Genomic DNA, 24,295 nt, shown 5'->3' with positions numbered 1-24,295 from the left:
AAGAAAACCCACCATCCTCTACCATTCTTCAGCTGTCTACGGAACTGCAGGCAAAATAAAGGTTGGTGGAAATTTGCCTCTGACTGACCCCAACAATTCTAATTTTGTTTATTTTCCTTATCGCCTACACGAAGCCCGCACACACCCTCAGAGGCGACGGAGTCCTGCAAAGCCGAATCACGCCATCCCACCGTCCGCGGCTCACCCCACGGGGACGCTTCTTCCGGCTGCTTCCGCTTACAACCCTTTCCCCACCCCTTTCCCATCCGGCGCCTTCGAATGACGTCAGAGCGGGCGCCGACGCCCCAGGGCCCGAAGCCCGCGCCTGCGCTCTGCCCCGGCAGCAGCCCTGCGCAGCCCAGAGCGTGGTGGCCAGAGGGCCTGGGGCCCCCGTTCTGCTGGGTCGAGTCGCTGGCGTGAGGCCTTCTTGAGCTGAGGACCATGAACCGCAGCCGCCAGGTGACGTGCGTGGCCTGGGTCCGCTGCGGCGTGGCCAAGGAGACGCCGGACAAGGTGAGGCCTGGTCGCTCGGAGGAGGGGGAGCGGCTTCTTTGCAGCATCCTCGGGCAGCCGGGTCTGGGGAACCTGGACCCGGAACACGCGGCCCTGGGCTGGCTGCTGTGCCTGGCCGGAGTGAGGCCGGCTTTGGCCTGACTGTCGTGATCGTGCTGCGGCTCCGAGGGTCTGGGTCTCCTGGGCCTGGGAGTCAGGGGCTGCGCCTCCTCACGGTCCCTTCCCCCAAGCCCAGCCCCAGCCCCACCCCCAAATTCGCACACAGCTGCAAGGGGGCCGGGTGTTGCTCGGAGTGAGAAATCCCGCCAAAAGCCTTCTTGACGACTCCATAGCTTCACCACACCCCAGTGCATTTCCAGGCATAACGGGAAGCGGGAGCAAATATGTGGAAACTCCATTTTCCATTCTCCTGGGCGGTGTGGGGAGGAGTAAACAGGATGAAAGCTATGGTGTAGGAAAACTGGTGTGGAGACTACGATGTCCTGAGGCTGGGAGTTGAATTAGGAATTTCTTGCAATAATTCAAATGAGATGTTGATGTGGCAGTGGGGATGAGAGGTAAACGTGACATGAGGGAAAACCTACAAGAGTTGGAGACAGAGTTTGTAGCAGAGGTGAAGGTTACTTAAGTTATTCAGCAGATACTTACTAAGTGCTTTCTGCTTGCTGGGCATTGTTCAGAGTGCTGGGATGGGCATGGACAAAACTGAAAAAGTCCCTGCCTGTATGGAGTTGACATATGGGTATATAATTTGTCAGTGGGAATAAATGCTATGAAAGAAGCGACGGGGTGGGGAAGTTTGATTTGAATGTAATTGGGCCAGTGATGACCGAGATAAGAAGGTGATAGGAATGTGAGGGGCTCCGTCATGAGGTTAACAGAAATGAGGGATTGGAATAGCCCCAGGAGATGTAAATTCCACCAGGGCACTAACTGCTTGTTTTATTCCTGAGTTTTTTCTGGTGTTTGGCTCCCAGTAGGCACTCAATGCATGTTTATAGATTAGGAACAGAAAATTAGCTCATATTAAAAATTATTGAAGGAGATAACAGTTGTTATTAAAAAGAGACATATAGCCTTTAAAATACACAAAGAAAGTGATTTCCAAACGTTTCTACACATTGGAACCACTTGGGGAGCTTCAGAAAATACTGATGCCTGGGCCCCACTCCCAAGTATTGGGATTTAATTGGTCTGGAGTGTAGCCTGAAATTTTCAAAAGATCCCTCAGGTGATTCTAAAGTGCAGACAAGTTTGGGAACCACTGCTTGAAGAGTTTATAGGAAGAAGAGATTGAATTTATTCTATGAAATCCCAGAAAGGAAACTCAGACCAATAAGAGAAACTAGAAAGTAAGTATCTTTTAATTAAACTTAAGAATCTTTAGTTTCTGGAGATGTCCAACAATGGAATGTCATCTCTCAAGAGGATTCTGTATTACTAGAGGCATTTTAGTAGAAACTGGGTGATTGGTTCACTCATCATCAGTCAGCAGGCATCCCTACCGTGGGCTGAGCACGATGACAGGTTGGTTTCTGTTTTCCAGGAGCTCACAGTTTAGTAGTGATAGCGTTGTTTTTAAAGGTACTGACGACTGATTAGGAGAGGGAATGCCAATTTTGAAGTAGAGAGAGGGACTTCAGTTTTGAACAGGATGCCATGTGGAGAGTCTTATAGGCAGCTGGAAAAAATGGAACTGGAGAGTGGGGCTAGAGAAGGGAGAGTTTGCAGTCATCAGTTCAGAGGTGGTAGTTTTCGTCTTGAGAATGAATGAGCTTTGCAAGGAAGTGGCAGCCAGGTGAGTGAATACTTGGCAGTGATAACAGGGGAAAGAGCAGAGGACCAACGAAAGGGTGGTCTGTCTAGGAATACCCACAGGGAAAGTGGGGAGAGGTGGCCCAGGAGTCAGAGGAATTGGAAGGAAACGCGATGGGCTCTCATAGAAGCCAGTTTACACAAGTCAGGCTTCTCTGAGGAGACTGGAGAGAGGTAGAATAGACTGAACGTGAGTTTTGAACAGTTTCAGGTGGGAAGGGATCTTAATTGTAAGTGCCTGTAAAAACTCCATTTACATTCAATTTACAGAGTCTGGACTGATATTTGATTCTAATGATATCTCTTGAAGTTATATTTTACATTAATTTGCAAGCTTTTTTTTAATTTAAATACTTCTAATGATTTCCTTAAATCTATCATAATGAAATGTTTGCTCTCTTATAGGTAGAGCTAAGTAAAGAAGAAGTAAAACGTCTCATTACTGAAGCAAAGGAAAAATTACAGTAAGTTTAGGAATGTTGATGCCTTTAGTAAAGTCCAGAAGAAATGTAAATCTTAAATAATGATGGCATGGTGGTCTTGTTATTGAATGGTGTCATTTGGGTGATTTCTTTTTCTTTATTTATTCACACAGAGAAGAAGGTGGCAGTGATGAAGAGGAGGCAGGTGATCCTTCAGAAGATGGCATGCAGAGTGCACGGACCCAGGCACGACCAAGGGAACCCCTGGAGGATGGCGACCCTGAGGATGACAGGACGCTGGACGATGATGAGCTGGCTGAGTACGACTTAGATAAATATGATGAGGAAGGCCACCCAGGTTAGAATTCACTCACTTCTACTGGTTTTTAATCAGAAACTCAGTGCAGTAGATCATGCTTCTAGTGTTCTGAAGCTTTACTCTGAGGTTTTGTTGTCCTTTATGTCAGTCAAATAATCTGGCTCAAGGCTTGAGCAGACAGCACATTTCCTAAACTAGTTTGGAAAATAAGCTCTAACGCACTAATCTTAAGATCTAAAAAAAAAAAAAAATAGTATGTTTTATTGCAAGTAATGAGTATACTAATCTAAACTCATTTTTCTTTATCTGCAATAATGAGAGAGGAATTATTACCTCCATTTTACAGAAGAGAAAACTGAGGTTTAGAAAGATGAAATACCTTTGCCAGTGTTACACAGCTGGTGAATAATGGAGCTGAGGTTTGAGCACTCTCTGGCTTTAAAACCTTCATTCTTTTCAGTGTCCTTCATTGGATGCAGGGGATAGTTTTTTCCATTGGACTCTGGGTTGTGGGCCCCTAACCTTGCTACCATCCTGCTAGGACAGAGTGCCATGGGAATACAGAGAAAGGAAGAGTTAACCCAGCTAGGAGAGACAGCATTCAGCAATAGCTTTTTAATATTCTGCACACCCTGCAGATTATTGGTGCTATCTTGCTCATCCGGAAGAAGTTCCCTTCTCTATTGCCTGTGAAATGTTTAAGACCTATTAATCCTGACTCTTTAAAGTAGCTTCCCCTAGCAATTAGGAGTATCTTCCTTTTCCTGAGTTGTATGTTACTCAGGAGTTACTCTATGCCACCCTTGCAGATGTGTCATAAAAGAAGTCCATTTTCAAGTAAGTTTAGTGAAAAAGGCATACAATACCCCTGTTTAAGATTCATAAGGCAAATCATTAGCACATCAGCAGTTCTAAGAAATCTTGCAATAGAGAAACCTGTTTAACTTTGTGAAATCCATCACTTTTCAATTTTATTTCACCAGGCAACCCTTGTTTATTCTTGTTGATTCCAGTGTTTTAGGGTAATTTTATTTCCAGGTCCTCAGAGCCACCTCTCTGTAGCACTTTTGAATAATGATTACAAGGAGCAAGCAAGAGAATCTGAGCAGAGTTCTAATATTTTCTAAAAGGGAGTTTCACTGGAAGATTGTGAATTCCAGGACTATCAGATATCCATTTCCAAGGTCAAATATAAATGGCTTTTAAATTTCTGTTTATTATTGTCCACTATTTCCTTTCCCAACTATGGGTGATCCAGAATTAGTTATGAAAAAGACAGTTGGATCTAAGTCTAAAGATGGGCTGCCTTAGAAAAAATGCTTTTGTCATAATGACTTTTATTCATTTCAATTTATGAATTCTTACAGATACTGAAACTCTTGGTGAATCTCTCTTGGGTCTTACCGTCTATGGGAGTAATGATCAAGATCCTTATGTTACTCTGAAAGATACGGTAAATATTCACATAGCTTTTCTAATTATGCTCCTTAAGTGTTTGAGAAACCTTACCAAATGTCTGCTTCTAGTCAATGACATTTTTTCTCTCCACTTAGGAGCAATATGAACGTGAAGATTTCTTGATTAAGCCCAGTGACAATCTCATAGTTTGTGGTAGAGCTGAACAGGACCAGTGCAATTTAGAGGTGCATGGTGAGTGAAATACATCCTTTACTAAAAGGTTCTCTATTGAAGTGATATTAAAATAATAATCATAATAGTTACTATTATGACTTTTTCAGCACCAGACCCTGCTGTATCTCATTTAAGTTGGTTACATGGTTAAATTCTACCCAGCCTACAGATTTCCTGGTTATTGTGCCTGGGCGTGTGTAGTCTGATATGTCACTTTGGTACCTGACTTTATTTATGGAAATAGGTCTCCTGGAAGGTTCTAATAGGGGTTTTTAATCTTTTACTTAAACATTTTTGCCAGTTTTTCACTTTTTCCCCTGATCAGAGAAAACCTACAAGTGAAACTATAAAAAAAATGGGATAAAAAATTATTATCCCATTACCCTGAGGTAACTTAATACCCTGGCTTTTTACTCCAGTCTGTTTTCTGGCTGCTGCTTTTTTTTTGTGTGTGTGTGTGAGGAAGATTAGCCCTGAGCTAACGTCTGTTGCCAATCCTCCTCTTTTTGCTGAGGAAGATTGGCCCTAGGCTGACATCCATGCCCATCTTCCTCTACTTTATATGGGACACCCCCAACAGGATGGCTTGATAATCGGTGCATCAGTCCGCACCCAGGATCCGAACCTGCGAACCCCAGGCTGCTGGAGTGGGGCACACAAATTTAACCGCTACACCAGCGGGCCGGCCCTGGCTGCTTTATCTTTATGTGGCGAAGATAATACTCAGTAGATGGGTTTTTATCCTGCTCTTTTCAGAGTCATTTCAAATATTTCCCTTGTATTTTCTTCATAAAAATTCAACACGGAGGCCCACATTTCTCTTTTGGAACCAAAACATCTTGGTCACCTTTTCCAGTTCAGAGAGTGTTTGCCCCAAAGACGGAGGTGAATGCTTTGAATCTGAAGTAGGCATTGATTTGAATTTCTCTTTTTTATTTGAGTTTTTAAATCAGATAAATTTTAATGTTGATATTTATTAATTCAACAAACATTAATTGAATGACTGTTTTCTTAAAAATAGATCTTCAAGATGTCTGGAATATTCTGCCTCCAGATTTTCCCTTGTTCCTCTTGCCCGTTCCTCTGTGCACACATCATCAGACCAGTCCATCCTTGCCCAGATACTCTTCTTCCCCAACAATCATCTCTTCATCCGTCTTAAAATTTTGAAGCTTTAAAGAGATTTTAGTCTAAAGCATTTTATTATAGGAAACGCAGTTGCACAGTTTGAAAATTAAACCTTTAGGTTGAATGCTTATTGGCATCGTCTAGGTTACTTTGTCACTCATTCTGTTTATCGGCTTGTAACTCTTCCCAGCCTTCAAGGCTACCTGCAGGAAGCCCACAGATAAGGCCCTTTTATGGCCCATTGTGATCAAGTTATTCTCTGAATTATCTTTGAACTTTTTACATATTTCAAGTGAAAACCATGTTGGTGAAATGTTTAAAAGACCGATTCTAATTTCAAAAAATCGGAACCGTTATTACAGTTTGTTATGACTGATTTTTATACATACTCATGTGAGAACTTGTAATCATTCTTTTGAATTTAGTATCAGAGAGGAGTTGAGAAGGTCAAGTAAAGCAGTTGTATTCCTATTTCCTTCTAAGTTAGGTCATTAAAGATGTATTTTTTTTTTAGTGTGAATCTACAAGTTATCAAGAATAATTTCAAAATTGCATTCTAAAGCTGATCTGAATGTTGATCTGACATGGTTAAGGGGTTTTACAGTACCGTCGTCGTTTTATTTAAAATGGAAGCTGAGTACATGGACCACAGTTAAGGTTCTTGTAGGACCGCAGACGATTCATTTTGACATGCATTCTCGTCGTCAAGTGATGTGATTGAACGTTACCTGGACTCTGCTGATCCCAGGATTTATCCAGAAGCAGAGGGCTGAGGAATTTTTTTAAAATCCTTAGTTTATCTTATCATTGCTTCTTTCTAATAAAAAGCATATTGGGGGGAAATGTATGATGATTTGGGCTCTATTTTACCAGTGTTTTACTGTATAATTTTTTACAGACTTTTTCGTCATTGATTTTAACAATATTTTAGCTCTTTAACATTATAACTGTGAATGATAAAGAGGTAATTCTTTTAGTTGCCATATCCCAAAGAGTGTTCCCAAGAGCTTTATTTGTTGTTGGTCTTCATAAACTTTTTGTAAATATTAGTCATTTTTTTTTTGTGAGGAGGACTAGCCCTGAGCTAACATCCGACGCCAGTCTTCCCCTTTTTTCTTGAGGAAGACTGGCCTTGGGCTAACATCCATGCCCATCCTCCTCCACTTTATATGGGACGCCGCCACAGCATGGCTTAGCAAGCGGTGCGTCAGTGCTCGCCCAGGATCCGAACCTGCGAACCCTGGGCCACCGCAGTGGAGCGCGCGCACTTAACCGCTGTACCACCGGGCCGGCCCCATAAAGAAGTCATTTTTGACAAGCATTTAGATTTCTAAATATGAGTTATTTCTCTCCAGTGCTGTTTTTTGTTTGTTTTTCTTGACTTATAACCAGATAGACCTTTAAAAGGTAAAATACTAATGAAGTACTCCAGATGGAGACCTTATAAGCATTTGTTTTCTGTGAGGGGTGAATCAGAAGATAGGACCACTGTAGCCTGTGAGCCTGCAGATGGAGGATTCAGACTGATGTCAATTCTCTGTCAGTGTTCCTATTCCCTTTTGGGGCACACCAGGTAATGGGAATATATTAGACATGCACAGTTTTTACCTAGCCATAACAACTTTGGAATCTCCTTTTTTTTTTTTTTTAATAATTTTATTTATTTATTTATTTATTTCCCCCAAAGCCCCAGTAGATAGTTGTATGTCATAGTTGCACATCCTTCTAGTTGCTGTATGTGGGACACGGCCTCAGCATGGCCAGAGAAGTGATGCGTCCGTGCGCGCCCGGGATCCGAACCCTGGGCTGCCAGCAGCGGAGTGCGCGCACTTAACCGCTAAGCCACGGGGCCGGCCCTGGAATCTCCTTTTAATGTCATCAAATTTATCTCACTTTAAGCATGTGGCTCCCATAGGTTTAATAGGGAGAGTCTGTTCTTTTGAGTGGGATGTGATTTCTTATTCTGATGCGATAAAGTCTCCTTTCCTCATCTTTTCAGTTTATAATCAAGAAGAAGATTCTTTCTATGTACACCATGATATACTGTTGTCTGCATACCCTCTGAGTGTGGAATGGCTGAATTTTGATCCTAGCCCAGATGATTCTACTGGTAATTAGAAAACTTAAGATTGCTCAATGCTTCCTCACCCTGTGTGTTTTTCCTAGCCTCATACATTATGTATCCTGTATGAACGTTTTTAGGATTGTTGATGTTTTATGAAGTTAATGTTATTTTATGAAGTTATAGTTTTATAGATTTTAGAACACAATCACTTAATTGTTTTGGGTTTGTCTCCAGACTTTAGACAGGCTCAAGAGGTAGCCGTTCCACTGTAGGCAGAAGGACGGGGGCTTAAAGCATTTTGGGGCTGCAGAACTGTGTAAAGTTCTCATGAAAACTCAGTATATAATGGCACGATGTGTTTGATGTTACCAGCTATAGTTTAGTGGCGTGACCTTTTTCAGAAAACATCAAGTAAAACCAAAGTGAAGAGAGAACTAGATTCTCGAGTTGGCCTTTTTAGCCATAGCTGCACACTACTGGTTGCCCCTGTCCTACTTCTTAATGAGAGTAAAACTAATAATGCTTATACCTCACATCTCATTTGCAAAGTTCATTCACATTCATGATCTGATCAGATCCTCATCCTCACAACAGCCCGTGAAGGCAGAAGGGGGTTTTGTTCTCATTACCTGAGTGAGGACCCTGGGGCTAAGAGACTGAGCCCTTGTCACTCCAATTGTGGTCTAAAGACCACAGCAGCACAGCATTGGCATCAACTGGAGGCTGGTTAGAAGTGCAGACTTGGGGCCCCACCCAAGACCTCCTGAAACAGAATCTGCATTTTAACAACATTCAGGTGATGTACACGCATATGAAAGTTTGAGAGAAATTGCTGTAAGCCATTACTCAGTTAATCTACGGTGTCATGTATTTAATTGTAAGTTACTTTTTTAATCATAAAGACATCATTTCCTCCTGTAGGAAATTATATTGCTGTGGGAAACATGACCCCTGTTATTGAAGTGTGGGACCTTGATATAGTGGACTCATTAGAGCCAGTCTTCACACTTGGAAGTAAGCTATCAAAGAAGAAGAAAAAGAAAGGAAAGAAGGTAAACAAGTTAATAGTTATTTAAACTCGAATAACAAACAGAGATAAGTTTACTGGGGTTGGGGGAATGTACACCTTTTCAATTAGACACTTTTCCTGGAAGAGGACAGGTAGCTATGAAGTTACTGTAGTTTCTGGTTTTGAAAAGCCATCCAAGGAAGAATTGATTTCTGATTGCATAAAACCTCCGTTGGCACATTATTCATCCTTACACAAAGCAATTACTCTCAGATCATGATCCTCTTTTATATTTAGTAGCCATTCACTCTAATATGCCAGTTTTGAACTTTTAAAAAATTTCTATTTAGCCTTTAGTATGCTGAATTCTGCATATCCATATATTAATTCCTGTAGCTTTTTAAACTATTAAATTGGGGGGGGATTGATATTTGTAGAATTATAGCACTTAATCTAATTATAGATTAAGAACTACTGTAGTTTATTCCCTGTAAAGAATATTTATCATGGATCTAAAGTAACAAACAAGGTGTTTCTTTCCCTAGGTCTTCAAGCAAGTTTGCTTAAAATCAAAACAATAATCTTGAGATTTAAAGAATCTTTCAGATTAACATACCAATTTTATTTTGGGAGGGGGACTTGAATACAAAAAAGTAATCAAATTAAACAATTATTACAGAGTTCCTCAGCAGAAGGGCATACTGATGCTGTCCTGGACCTTTCTTGGAATAAGCTGATCAGGTAGAAAGACATAACATTTGAAGGATTGTTCAAGACTGTGACCATTGTGATTTTCCCTCATGCCTACACCTGTCTCTCCGTGTTGTGTGTTGTGGGTCTTTGTGTCTGTGTCGTTTTCCCTTCCTGCAGCTTACACTGCGTGAAGGCAGGAGCTGTGCTGTCTGTCTCCTTACATCCCCCACATCACTTGCCAGCTCCTCACTTAGTAGGTGCTCATTACATATTTGGTGGCCAGGTGCCCTTATCTGCAACGTCACTAGAGAAAACAGTGTGCACTGCAGTGTCAGTGGTGCAGCAGAATTGTGTTTCTTCATGGAAGACATTTCTCTCACTTCATTTAATTTTCCCAAAATCTCATCCACTTTATTTATTTATTTATTTATTTATTTATTTAATTTGTGGTGAAATATACGTAACTTAAAATTTATCATTTTAACCATGTTTTAAGAGTACAGTTCAGTGGACATTATTGCACATTGTTGTGTAACCATCACCACCATCCAACTCCAGAACTTTTTTCATTGGCCAAAACTGAAACTGTGTACCCATTAAACAATAACTCCCCATTCCTCACTCCCCACAGGCCCTACTAGCCACCGTTCTACTTTCCATCTCTATGAATTGACTCCTCTAGGTCCCTCATATAAGTGGAATCGTACAATATTTGTCCTTTTGTGACTGGCTTATTTCACTTAGCACAAGGTTCATCCATGTTGTAGTGTGTGGTAGGGTCTCCTTCCTATTTAAGGCTGAGTGATATTCCATTGTATATATATACCATATTTTGGTTATCCATCTATCCATGGACACTTGGGTTGCTTTCACCTCTTGGCTGTTGTGAGTAATGCTGCTGTTATTCACATAGATGTGAATGAATACCATGGGTGCACAAGTATCTGTTAGAGTCCCTGCTTTCAGTTCTTTTGCATATATACCCGAAAGTGGAATTGCTGGATCATATGGTAATTCTATTTTTACCGTTTTGAGGAACAACCATACTGTTTTCTGTATCAGTTGCATCATTTTACATTCCCACCAGCAGTGCACAAGTGTTCCGATTTTTCTGCATTCTAGCCAACACTTGTTAGTTTCTGGTTTTGTTGTTTTCTTTTTATAATAGTCATCCTAATGGGTGTGAAGTGGTATCTCATTGTAGTTTTGATTGCATTTCCCTGATGAATAGTGGTGTTGAGCATCTTTTCAAGTGCTTATTGGGCATCTGTATATCTTCCTTGGAGAAATGTCTATTCAGGTCCTTTGCACATTTTTGAATTGGGTTGTTTGTTTTTGTTGTTGGTGAGTTGTAGGAGTTCTTTATGTATTCTGGTTATTAATCCCTTATCAGATTTACGATTTGCAAAAGTTTTCCCCTTTTTGATGGGTTGCCTTTAACTCTGTTGATAGTGTCCTTCGCACAAAAGTTTTTAATTGGTGTGGTCCAATTTATTTTTTCTTTTGTTGCCTGTGCTTCTAGTGTTATATCCAAGAAATCATTGCCAAATCTATTGGCATGAAGCTTTCCCCCTAAGAGTTTTATAGTTGTAGCTCTTAAGTTTAGGTCTTTGATCCATTTTAAGTTAATTTTGTATATGGTGTAAAGTAAGGGTGCAACTTCATTCTTTTGCTTGTGTCATCCACATATTCTTTATACTTATCCTTAAACAACATTTACCCCAAAAGGCCATTTTCCTAATAGCATAGTTGGTTTGAGGGGCTACTAAGGCAAAGAAGGTAAGCATTAGGTAAAGGAGGGTAAGAACAAACTGGATTACCCAAGGTACATTTTCTTAGCATTTCTATCACACTGGACACGTTGTCATTGTGAGCATTCTAAGGAGGATCCCAGAGTGCTAGCTTACCACAGGATATCCTATCTTATTTGTGTTCAGACCTCATCAGAGTTACAACCATTTGGGGAAATGGACCTGAGAAAATTGTTTAGGTTAGTATTTCCCAAACTTAGCTGCAAATCACAGTCTTCTGGGTAACCCCTGCTGGGCTCTAATCCCCCAAGGTTGAGTTAGTAGATCTGGAGCAGGGGCCCAAGAATATGTGGGGTTTTTTTCTTTTTGTTCTTTTTTAAGTTTCCCCAGGTGAATCTGACGCTGCCAGGCTATAGGCAGGTGTTTGGGTTTTGTCTGAATTGGGCCCAGTCCTGACTAAGGGGCAGGTGAATAAGAGATCTAATAATGAGTATACCATGCTTTTAGGAACCACTCTTATTTCAAATCTGAACTTTCAAAATAATTACATATACTAAATTCTTAGCATATAGCAGCTGTTACTTTGAATAACTGAAAGTTCGTTCTGATGGAACAACCCCTTATCAATATTCCAGGTGGCTCATCAGTTCCTTTCCCTGGCCACAGTTCCCTGGTTCCATTTAGACATTTATCAGCACCTGTTCTTCTTTCCTGCCCCATCTGCACCCACATCTCTTTGACTCCAATGCCACACATTTCTTTGTTCCTTAACTATTCTTTCTCAATCTTATTTTAGACCATGGTTCTCCTTTCTCCTTTCTTTCCTGAAAAGGTGCAGAATGCTTTAAAATACTTCCCATACTCTGGTACATAGAGTTTAGGATTATGGCGAGGAATAACTAGTTGACATTGTCACTAGTGGGGACCTTGGTTTCTAGTAAAATACTCCCAGTAGCGAAATGCATGTTCTCTGCTAATTCATACTCTTGTTAGAGTACTCTTCTTGGGGATGTAGTGTTCAGAAGTTTTTATGTTTTTTTTTTTAATTTATTTTTAAGCCTCATACAATGAGAACTTTAATGTGGGAGGAATCTCAGATGTTTTTGGAATAACTAGGACGAAAAATGTACTATTAAATTTTAACTTTGTGCTGTTGTCAGGCATTGTATATAAAGAAACTAGTTATTGGGAATTTAAATTAATGCTTATCTATAAAATGCAAAAGACTTAAAATATTATGACCTGTATGTGGGACTTAATGGTAGAAGCTCTGAAATTTCATTGAGTAGAAAAAAACTAGTGGGATCTGAATATACATGATCCTCCTAAGAGACCTTGCATGTATCATTGAAATGTGAGTTATAAAACTGAAAGTAGTTTATATAATGGACATAACTTCTTGAAATAATATCCAAAAATGAACCTATCACCATTTTATCTTAACAGTATATTAGTTTTCTGAACAAAAACATTACTGTCACTAATGACTTGATTCTATGTCAAGCTGTTTTAAAGCTAGATGTTGAAGAATGAGTTTCAGTTTCAGGAGTACACATCTGCGTTTTTACAAGGAGAAAAGGCAGGCAGCTAACATTTATCAGGAGCCTACTATGTTCCACTCACTCAGCCAGGGACTTGCATAGCAACCCTTTGAGGTTGGTTGTATTGTTGTCATCGGCAGGCAAGGAAGTGTGACTTACTTTTAAGTCTTAGAGCTAGTAAGTAGCAGCACCAAGAATCCATTTCAGGTTTTCTGGGCTCTAAAGAAGTGTTCTTGTAGAACTACATCATTGGCACTTGATCCCTAAGAGGTAGGCATATTGGTTTTTTCCTATTAACAGCATTTAATGCTCTTTAAAAAAAATAGTTGAGATATAAATTCACATATAAAATTCACTCTTTTAAAGTGTACAATTCAGTGGTTTTTAGTATATTTACAGAGTTGTGCCACCATCACCATTATCTAATTCCATAACATTTTCATCAATCCACAAAGCAATCCATACCCATTATCGGTTACTCCTCATCCTCCTGTCCCTCCAGCCCCTGGCAACCACTAATCTGCTTTCTGTCTCTGGATTTGCCTATTTGGGAGATTTCCCAGAAATGAAATCATACAATGTGTGGCCCTTTGTGTCTGGCTTCTGTCACTTAGCATAATGTTTTCAAGGTGCATCCATGTTGTAGCATGTATCAGTATATCATTCCTTTTTATTGCTAAATAATATTCCTTTGTATGGATATACCACATTTTGTGTATCCATTCACTACTTAATGGACATTTGGGGGTTTTTTGCTTTTTGCCTATTACGAATAATGCTGCTGTAAACATTCATGAACAAGTGTTTGCATGGATATATGTTTTCATTTTCTTGGGTATTAAGAGTGTAATTGCTAGGTCATATGGTAGGCTGTGCCATTTACCTTCTCACCAGCAATATAGGAAGGTCCCAGTTTCTCTACATCTTACTAACACTTGTGATTGTTCGTCTTTTTTATTGTAGCCATCCTGTGAGTATGAAGTGTTATCCCATTTTTTGATTTTCATTTCCCTAATAACTGATGATGTTGAGCATCTTTTCACATGCTCACTGGCCTATTCAGATCCTTTGCCCATCTTCTAATTGAGTTATCTTTTTATTATTTAGTTGAGAGTTCTTTATATATTCTAGATACAAGTCCTTTATGAGGTATATGATTTACAGATATTTTCTCCCATTCTGTGGGTTGTCTTTTCACTTTCTTGATGGTCATTTGCAACACAAGTTTTTCATGTTGATGATGTCCAATTTATCTGTTTCTTTTGGTGTCACATCTAAGAAACCACTGCCTAACCCAGTGTCACAAGGATTTATCCCTGTTTTCTTCTGAGAGTTTTAGTTTTAGCTCTTAAATTTAGTAGGTCTGTGATCTATTTTGCATTGCTTTTTGGGACAGTGTGAGGTAGGGATCTAATTTCATGCTTTTGCAGGAGGATATCCACTTGTCCTTGAACCATTTGTTGACAATATTGTTCTTTTCTCCATTGAACAATGAATAATCTTGGCACCCTTGTTAAAAACCAGTGACTATAAATTTAAGGGTTTTTTCCTTGGCCTCTTCATTTTACTGTATTAATCTGTTTGTCCTTATGCCAGTACCACATTGTTATGATTACTGTAACCTTTCAGTCAGTTTTGAAATCAGGAACTGTGAACTTTCCAATTTTGCTCTTCTTTTTCAAGATTATGTTTTTGGCTATTCTGGGTTCCTGGCATTTCCATGTGAATTTTAAAATCAGCTTGTCAGTTTTCTGCGAGTCAGCTGGAATTTCTAAAGGGATTGGTTGAATCTATAGATTGGTCTGTGGATGGCTTAAGTCCTCCAATCCATGAACATGGGTTATCTTTCCATTGATTTAGATACTCTTTCTGTCAACAGTCTTTTATAGTTTTCAATACATGTCTTAAATTTCTTTTGTTAAATTTATTTCTAAGTATTCATTTTCATGCTATTGTAAATGAAATTCTCACAATTAATGCTTTTGATTTTTAAAAGATTACCTGACGTGTTTCCTCCCTTTCTCAGAAACGTGCTGGCAAGTGCGTCAGCTGACAACACTGTAATTCTGTGGGATATGTCCTTGGGGAAACCTGCAGCTAGCCTTGCCGTACACACAGACAAGGTATGGTGATTTAGTGGATAAAAGGGATTCTAAAAAATCTGGCACAGATATTGGCTGCAGATGATCCCAAACATTTATAGATGGCTTTTTGTGAAGTACAAAGTGCTTTGAGATGCTCTCACTGGATCTTCACAGAGCTCTGTGTGATAGTTACAATTACCTATCTTAGAGATGCAAAAATGGGTGCAGAAAGGTGAAGTGATTAGGAACCTTAGTGCTTTGTAACGTGTGTACAGAGGCTGCTAAAAAGGGACAATGGGGTGTGAGTCACCAAACAGGGTAAAACAATTGAACAGACCCATTACCATAGAGCTCAGGGGTCTGCTGTGCTGATGCACGCCGTGGCCTTCTGCAGCATGTGGGGACACCCAGATAAGGCTGACCACTCCTCTTTCTCCTTCTGAATATATTTCAACGTGTTCAGGACATATGTATCCTGCCAAACACAATTTGGGGAATGATACATTATATTTTTTACGTGTCATCCTTTATTTGGAAATATGGTTTGTCCTTTTGATTATGCAGTACATTTTATGTTTCTTTAAATAGTACTGAGTTTCAAAGGGAAAAATTCATAGGAACACTGCCAAATTGATTCTCACCAAGTATTAGGCAGTTTTACCAAAACCAAACAAACATAGATCTATTCATTTATGTTTCCTCCTTTTAGGTCCAGACTCTGCAGTTTCATCCATTTGAAGCACAGACTCTGATTTCTGGATCATATGATAAGTAAGAAAGCATTTCAGGAATTATTGTTGCTGTTTTTATCCTCTTGAAGTAATTCATAAAGTATCACTTGAGGGGCTGGCCTGGTGATGCAAGCGGTTAAGTGCACGTGCTCCGCTGCAGCGGCCCAGGGTTTGCCAATTCAGATCCCGGGTGCGCACCGATGCACTGCTTGTTGAGCCATGCTGTGGTGGCGTCCCATATAAAGTAGAGGAAGATAGGCATGGATGTTAGCTCAGGGCCAGTCTTCCTCAGCAAAAAGAGAAGGATTGGCACCAGGTGTTAGCTCAGAGCTGATCTTCCTCACAAAAAAAGAAAGAAAGATTCACTTGATGCTTGGACAGAATATATTACTGAGGCACCTATGTGTTTAAATTTTTGGTAATATCTGTCCTTTTCAGCTCTGGTCTTTTCAGTCTGCAAGGGAATGTGGTTCTGTCATAATAATGCAGTTCCTAACTAGCAACTACTTTGATTTTTAGAGGGTGTATGAGTTAGCCATTGCTGTGAAATAAGCCATCCCAAAATTCAGTAACGTAAAACAATAAACATTTATTTCTTATGCCTCTGCAAGGGTGAGCTAATCTAGGCTAGATGCAACTGGTAGGTCTGCTAATCTTGGCTTCTTTAGGCTGGGCCACAGAGACTTGGCTCTTGTGTTTCACATCCTCCTGGACCAGTAGGCTAGCCCACACATGTTCTCATGTGAGGTCAGAAGCTCACACAGAGATACCAAGGCCTCATGAGATGTAAGTGCAGAACTAGTACACTTCTGTCTTCTTCTCTTGGCCCAAACAGATCACACGGAGGGGAAATGAACTCTGTCTTTATGGAAGGAACTCCCACCTCACTGACAGAGTGCATGGATGTAGGGAGAGGTGAAGAATTGGGCCCACTACCGTCCACCACAGGGGGCTTCCAGTCATAGGTGTGCTCCCTGTTACAGGCTGGGGCTGCAGGTGGGAGAGAGAGCTAGTAGAAACAGAAACCAACTTGTAGTCTTTATTTTGATTCTTTCTTCTTTTGAAGAGGGATATGTTTACATTTTTGAGTTGGAATTCATGCAAGATTACAAAAGTGTATCCACCGGTTCCCCCAACACAGTAACCTGCTTATAGAGAGTAAGCATGGCTAAGACATGGCTTATCTGGCTCTGAGCACTACCCGGGAAGGGGAAATTAGAAATTGTCCTGGTCTTTTGGAAAGAGAGAGGATTCATCATGTCAGTGCAGGATTCCACCTGGAGACGGTCAAGGCCACTGTGACATCCAGAGCCACCAGTGCCTTCAAGTGACAGGACCAGAGTCCACCAGTTAGTGAAAATCAACTCATCTTTTTCTTTTTTTTTTTATAATTTTCTGTATTTTTTTTTCCCCCAAAGCCCCGGTAGATAGTTGTACGTCATAGCTGCACATCCTTTTAGTTGCTGTATGTGGGACGTGGCCTCAGTATGGCCAGAGAAGCGGTGCATCGGTGCGCGTCTGGGATCCGAACCCAGGCCGCCAGTAGCAGAGCGCACGCACTTAACCGCTAAGCCACGGGGCCAGCCCTCAACTCATCTTTTCTACTTTATTTTAGAACCTTAAAACAGGCTTTAAATAATTGGATCTTGACTTCACAGTGTTGTTTTCTTACCATTTCATTATAAATAAACTTAACACGTATAGGAGAATTGAATTCTTAAAACTGTGACTTTGCGTGAGCGTGTCCAGGTCAGTGGCTCTGTATGACTGCCGAAGCCCAGAGGAAAGCCATCGGATGTGGCGGTTCAGCGGGCAGATCGAGAGAGTGACTTGGAATCACTTCTCACCGTGTCATTTTTTGGTAAGACTATGCGTATTACTGTTTTGCTTATCCAGGTTACTAATGACTTATTTAATTCTGTTGTAGAGAGAATCTCTGAGAAGCTTTTTCTGTACTAACAGTGTAAAGTATCTATTTGGATTTTGGGGTAAAACAAAAAGGTATTTTTAACAAGAGAACAGTGGATCAGCCACAAAAAATACATGTAAAATGATTTTACACATGATAAAACACATGTAAATGATTTTGCTAATTTCCAACCATTCCAGTGTGTGCCACATTTTAGTTGAGTTATTGATTTTGATAATTTTATTAGTGTGTTTTTTGAAATATTAAGCGTGGTTAATATTGTTTTATGTTTTTTTAGTGGTTAAATCAGTCCAAGAAAATATCCTTTTATTTAAATCCTAGTACTTAAATGCAACTCCAGTAATGAGAATGGTAGCCTATTTAATTAATATAGCACTATCTCCCAGATAGGAGAAAAAGTAAAAGATCTTACTGTAAATACCCTTGATGTCTGTAGGATGACAGTTTTCCATGTAGCATCCAAAGATTCCACTGATGGTTCAATCCACGGAGAAATAAAATCCCAGCTTTCATCCAGAAGGGAAGATTAATTAAAGAAATTATGATTTCCTAATTTTCCTAATGTTGTAAATATGTAGTGCTTTGTAATTGAGGGAAAGAGTTCTTTAAAAAACAGCTTTCTTAGAGAAAGACAAACACTGTATGATCTCACTCATATGTGGAATATAAACCAACACATGGACAGAGAAAACTGGACTGTGGTTACCCGGGAAGTGGGGGTGGGGGGTGGGCACAAGGGGTGAAGGGAGTCATATATGGGGTGATGGACAAACAAAAATGTACAACCCAAAATTTCACAATGTTAGAAACCATTAAAACATCAATAAAAAAAAAAAAAAAACAGCTTTCTTAAAATATGTGGACAGTTTTAATAAGGGTCCTGAAAATGATTTTGAGAACACTTGATCTCAACTCAATGCACAGAGGTTCACGCAGTCCCAGCTTAGCTACCTGAAGCCGGATTCCATTTCACAGTTATCGGAGTGAAATCTCAGGTGTATTTGAATGTTGTGTTGTACTTTGGCTCTCAACAGTCAAGCCCACATACTCGCTGAAGTTATTTGCTAACAAATGGTCATCGGTACTAAAATCACAGATATTGAGGGAAATGGGAAGTGACCAAAATAAAATGTTTTCCCTCCTTCCCTCCAGTCTCAAAGGATGAGACTCCCTCCCTTTCTGTTTTTATCCCCATCCACAGCCCAACCTTCAACACTGCATCAGTTGTCCTTTTTTTCCTCCCTTTCTCCTGTACTGGCTGTTGCCCTTGGCCTGAATATAGGCCAATATAGGTTTGTTTCTTCTGCCTTTCTTCCAAGTGTAACAACCCACTGTAATCTGCCTTTCAGTCCTTATCTGATTGAATCTCTTCCAAAATATTGACAGCATTCATTACTCCTTTCTTCAGAAGCCCTCTTTCCTTGGCTTCCCTGACATTCTTCATTATTCCCTGCTTGGTCTTTGATTGTTACCTCTGTGAGCTCTTCCTCACCCTGTACCTTAAGTGGCCGTGCTCTCCAGGCCTCTGTCCTCAACACACTGCTCTTTAGATTCTGCACTCCCAGGACATATCTCCTCTGTTCTCATGGATGTAACTACCATCTCTGTGCTTCCACATCTCTAACCCTAGTCTATACCATGGCCACAGCTTCATACTCATATCCAACTGCCTAATAGACATATCAACTGAATTAGTCCATGTAAGAGCAGACTTGGCTTATCCACAAGTAAATTCTTTATGTCCATGTTAATTTTCAGTAGCTCCTAAGGTAAGTCAGGTATATAGCTGATTTTCACTATGATTTATACAGTTTACCCATTGCTAAGTTTTATTGACGTGTAGCATCATCTTGCCCATCTTTTACTCTTTTCAGGCCAGTACAGATGACGGCTTTGTATACAATTTGGATGCACGTTCAGATAAGCCAATTTTTACACTTAATGCACACAATGATGAAATCTCTGGTGAGCACGAATAGTGTTGCATTCCTGTTAACTTATGATGAAGTAAATCTGTATTTCAAAGTGAGAGTCTCTGAACTAATTTTATCTTCCTTTAGGTCTTGACCTAAGCAGTCAAATCAAAGGCTGTCTCGTGACTGCGTCAGCAGACAAATATGTGAAGATCTGGGACATATTAGGAGATAGGCCAAGTCTAGTTCACTCTAGGGACATGAAAATGGTAAGAATCGCCCTGAGCATCTTTGTTTTCTGTTTTTTGTTTCTGACCTGTATTATTTGTCTTTCTCTAGGAATCGTTGTATTAAGAATATGGATTTGTTGGGGAAGTTAATTTTGAGCTTAGTGAAATGTGGTGGGAGTTTTAGGACTTAGGACAGTTTTGGGGGAAATCAATGACTATCTGGTTCCTTTTCCAACTCACATAACAGTTGCTTGGTAAGAACAAGAAGGATGGAGAGAGGGTTTTCTAGGACAGTAGTGTCCTAGTGGCCTAGTGGAATGGCCACATTTTTTTTACCCTAAAATCAGGACCATCCCAGGAAATCTTGAACCTTTAGGACTCCAGCTGTTGAGGTCAGTTTATCTGTCTGTCACTACCTCTTTACATAACTAGTTTTGACTATACTGAAATTGATTACTATATAGTAGCAAAAAATTTAGAAATAACCAGAATTCATTCAGTCAGCAAATATTTATTGAGCACCTAGTGTATGCCAGGCACTGAGTTATATAAATTGCAGACATAGAACACTGCACAGCTGTTTAAAATTGTATATATTTATGTATATGTGTGTGTATAAATATTTGTGGAAAGGCAGGTTATGGAAGCAATTTTTATAGTACTATCTCATGCTTATATTTATTTATTTATTTTAAACTCTTTCTTTTTTTTTTTGTGAGGAAGATCAGCCCTGAGCTAACATCTGTGCTAATCCTCCTCTTTTTGCTGAGGAGGACCGGCTCTGAGCTAACATCGATTGCCAATCCTCCTCCTTTTTTTTTTTTTTCCCCAAATCCTCAGTAGATAGTTGTATGTCATAGTTGCACATCCTTCTAGTTGCTGTATGTGGGACGTGGCCTCAGCATGGCCGGAGAAGCGGTGCGTCGGTGCACGCCCAGGATGCGAACCCGGGCCGCCAGTAGTGGAGTGCGTGCACTTAACTGCCAAGCCACGGGGCTGGCCCATCATGCTTATATTTAAATGCTTAAGTGCTCATATGTAAATCTAGAAGACCCTATCCCAAAACATGAACAGTGATTATCTTGCTGAGAGATTTTTATATTTTTGTTTATATTTTCTATAATGCATTATGTGTTATCTAGTAATAAAAATGTAAAATGTGTTGGGGCTGGCCTGCTGGCGCAAGCGGTTAAGTGCGCGCGTTCCGCGGCGGCGGCCCGGGGTTCGCTGGTTCGGATCCCGGGCGCGCACCAACACACTGCTTGGCAAGCCATGCTGTGGCGGCGTCCCATATAAAGTGGAGGAAGATGGGCACAGATGTTAGCCCAGGGCCGTCTTCCTCAGCAAAAAAAGAGGAGGATTGGCAGATGTTAGCACAGGGCTGATCTCCTCACAAAAAAAAAAAAAAATGTAAAATGTAAAAAAAGAAAAGTTTAAAAAATGATTTAATAGTGACCTCTGTTATCATTATCATTGCTTTAAAAGGAGAACTCAAGTTTCTAGGAATACTTAGCAGATTAGATTTATTAGGAGATCCTTAATAGACAGAATGATAATGGAGATGAGAGCATACACACATCCTTATAGACTGTCCATCGTGCTGAACTCATCCAGCTTCGTATTGTAGTAATATTCCTTCCAACTTCACTGAACTGCCTTTGCTGGAGGCTTGACAGAGATGCTGGTGAGTTGGTTTTGAGTGACCACTCATATCATAGGTTCTTGTAGACAGGAGTAGGGATCTAGATTAGGGCTCTCTAGAAAGACTGAAATCACTGACTTTCCATTCTCTTCTCCCCAGGGAGTTCTCTTCTGTTCTTCCTGTTGCCCTGATTTGCCATTTATTTATGCCTTTGGAGGTCAGAAAGAAGGGCTTCGGGTCTGGGATATAAGCACAGTCTCTTCAGGTAAGAATCTTAATTTCCTGCTTTTTCTGAACGAGTTCTGTAAGGGCTAACACAGAATGTGTGGCTTGAATACATTACATAGATAGCAAAGGTAGATCCAGTGTTCATCCTGTGGTGTAGTCTGCTTAGGAAGTAGACAAGATCAAATGTAATTTGAAAATGTTCATGTTCACAAATTTTGTCGTCACAATTTTTTTTTTTTAATTTTATTTATTTTTTTTCCCCCAAAGCCCCAGTAGATAGTTGTATGTCATAGCTGCACGTCCTTCTAGTTGCTGTATGTGGGACGCGGCCTCAGCATGGCTGGAGAAGCAGTGCGTCGGTGCACGCACGGGATCTGAACCCAGGCTGCCAGCAGCGGAGCACGCGCACTTAACCGCTAAGCCATGGGGCCGGCCCGTGTCTTCACAATTTAAATGTAGATCATTTTAAAAATATCTTTGTAACAAAATCTGAATTTTAAAATTGAAAGATCTTTTGGGAAAGCTGAAAGGAAACATAGCATGGTCTCAAAGAATGGCCCTCCCCTTCTCAGTTCCCAGCGTGAATAACTCAACCTTTTCTCAATAGAATCCAGCTTTACTGAAGTAGCCACTCCCCTTCCTTCAAGGGAGCCTGGCTGCTTTTTTATTACTTTGAGGTAGTCTGGTTTGTCCTGTAAACATGGAGGATATAGCCCTACTATCTGATTCCTGCATCTTCCCTCCCGTGTAGAAAAAGGGTCCTAAATCCAAAAAAGTTGTATGCTCATCATGATACAGAGAAAGATGAAAGAAAGAAAATAGGAAACAACAGAAGTAGAATAAGGGAAGGATAGAGTCACTGTTATAAGGGATGGGACATCTGTTATCAGGTGGATTAGATAAATCCAGGACAGGTAAAGAAAACACACACAAAAAAAGTGGATCAATTTAAAACATAATTAACCTCATTCAGAACATTAACTTGGACTTCTGAGTTGGTTACTTCCTTTGCTATTTATAAATATATTTTATTAAATATATTTTATTTTGTTAAATGTATTTCCATGAACAAAATTCCACCACAGGGTAGAGAACCTCGTTGCTCATTTCTACATTTTAGTCTTTTAATTTTCTGATCTGGTAGTTTAACTATTTATTTGTGTTTTAGTAAATGAAGCATTTGGAAGACGAGAGAGGCTTGTTCTCGGCAATACAAGAAGTTCATCTATTTGTGGCCCATTTGGGAGCAGGACCTCAGACATACCAATGGAGTCTTAATGAAGATCATACGTTTCCTGTTTTGTTTACCATAACTCAGTTTTAAAAAGCTGGCCTAAAAGTGTTCCGTGTACATGTAGCTACAGCCATGCAGTGAGTGAAACAAAATTCTTTTCCTCCTGCCTGACGTTCCACTCTGCAGCCATGGTGGCAGCACAAATAGGGCTGGTCTTTGTGCTTGCATTTTGAGCATGTGGTGTATAGAGCTCCTGTTGCATTTCTTGGAAGGGATAATAAAAAAGGTTTTTAAAAAGTAATTCCTTAAATATGCCATCTGTCACAGGCAACCTAGGTTTATAAAATAGGTAGTAATTTATAGAATTGAAGTATTTTATAGAATTTTAAAAGAGGAAAATCCTCTAACCTTAAAAGATGGGTAAACCTAGGCCTGGAAAGATTGTGATTTGGCCAAGATTCGTGGCACAGTAGGCCACAAATAGAGGCAGTGCCCCAGGAACTGCACTTTCTTGACTGTTCTCCAATTAACACTCACGATTTAGAAGTATTGTCAATGCTACTCTTAAGAGTTTGGTAGTTAAGTTAAAAGTGGCATGCCTTTTTTTCCCCTAGCATAGTATTCAGTGTTATCAAAGAAAAGAGGCATTACATAATGATAAAGGGGTCAATCCAACAAGAGGATATAACATTTGTAAATATTTATGCACCCGGCAGGAAAAAGAAAGAAAAAGCATCCAAATCAGAAAGGAAGAAGTAAAACTGTCACTATTTGCAGATGACATGATATCACATGTAGAAAACCCTAAAGACTCCACAAAATAACTATTAGAACTAATAAACAAATTCAGTAAAATTGCAGGATACAAATTAATATACAGAAATCTGTTGTGTTTCTATACACAAATCAAACTATCAGAAAGAAATTAAGAAAACAATCCCATGGGAAGGGAGGGGGGGCAAAAGGGATGATTAGGCACGTGTGTGGTGTTGGACTGTAATTAGTATTGGGTGGTGAACATGATGTAATCAATGCAGAAATAGAAGTATAATGATGTATGCCTGAAATTTATACAATGTTACAAACCAGTGTTACTGCAATTAAAAAAAAAAAAAAATCCCATTTACAATTGCATCGAAAAGAATAAAATACTGAGTAATAAATTCAACCAAGGAGGTGAAAGACTTAAACATTGAAAACTATAGACGTTGATGAAAGAAATTGAAGAAGACACAAATAAGTAGATATTCTGTGCTCATGGATTGGAAGAATATTGGTAAAATGTCCATACTATCCAAAGCAATCTACAGATTCAGTTAATAACTGTCAAAATTCAAATGGCATTTTTCACAGAAAGAACAAATAATCCTAAAATTTGTGTAGAACCACAAAAGACCAATGGCCAAAGCAATCTT

General features: G+C 39.9%; 1 protein-coding gene across 1 annotated transcript; it reads left to right on the top strand.

Moving 5' to 3' along the window:
- The first annotated feature begins 347 nt into the window (after positions 1-347).
- PWP1 (PWP1 homolog, endonuclein) lies at positions 348-23,181 on the top strand. The gene is made up of 15 exons (XM_058568491.1): positions 348-513; positions 2,734-2,792; positions 2,924-3,108; positions 4,437-4,522; positions 4,623-4,719; positions 7,829-7,939; positions 8,816-8,946; positions 9,583-9,644; positions 14,915-15,011; positions 15,682-15,743; positions 17,453-17,564; positions 19,508-19,598; positions 19,694-19,815; positions 21,578-21,683; positions 22,815-23,181. Exons 1-15 carry the CDS (start codon positions 442-444, stop codon positions 22,922-22,924), a joined length of 1,503 nt encoding a protein of 500 aa, XP_058424474.1. The 5' UTR covers positions 348-441; the 3' UTR covers positions 22,925-23,181.
- Positions 23,182-24,295: the final 1,114 nt, after the last annotated feature.

The sequence above is a fragment of the Diceros bicornis genome, chromosome 25, assembly GCF_020826845.1.
Source record: "Diceros bicornis minor isolate mBicDic1 chromosome 25, mDicBic1.mat.cur, whole genome shotgun sequence".
Taxonomy (NCBI): Eukaryota; Metazoa; Chordata; class Mammalia; order Perissodactyla; family Rhinocerotidae; genus Diceros; species Diceros bicornis.
The sequence above is the reverse complement of the archived record's forward strand: the minus strand, read 5'-3'. Positions and strand labels throughout refer to the sequence as shown.

Coding starts and splice junctions, on each gene's coding strand:
- PWP1 (XM_058568491.1), top strand. CDS start 442: ATGAACCGCAGCCGCCAGGTGACGTGCGTGGCCTGGGTCCGCTGCGGC. Junction 2,793..2,923: donor GAAGCAAAGGAAAAATTACA/GTAAGTTTAGGA, acceptor TTATTCACACAG/AGAAGAAGGTGGCAGTGATG. Junction 21,684..22,814: donor TATAAGCACAGTCTCTTCAG/GTAAGAATCTTA, acceptor TTTGTGTTTTAG/TAAATGAAGCATTTGGAAGA.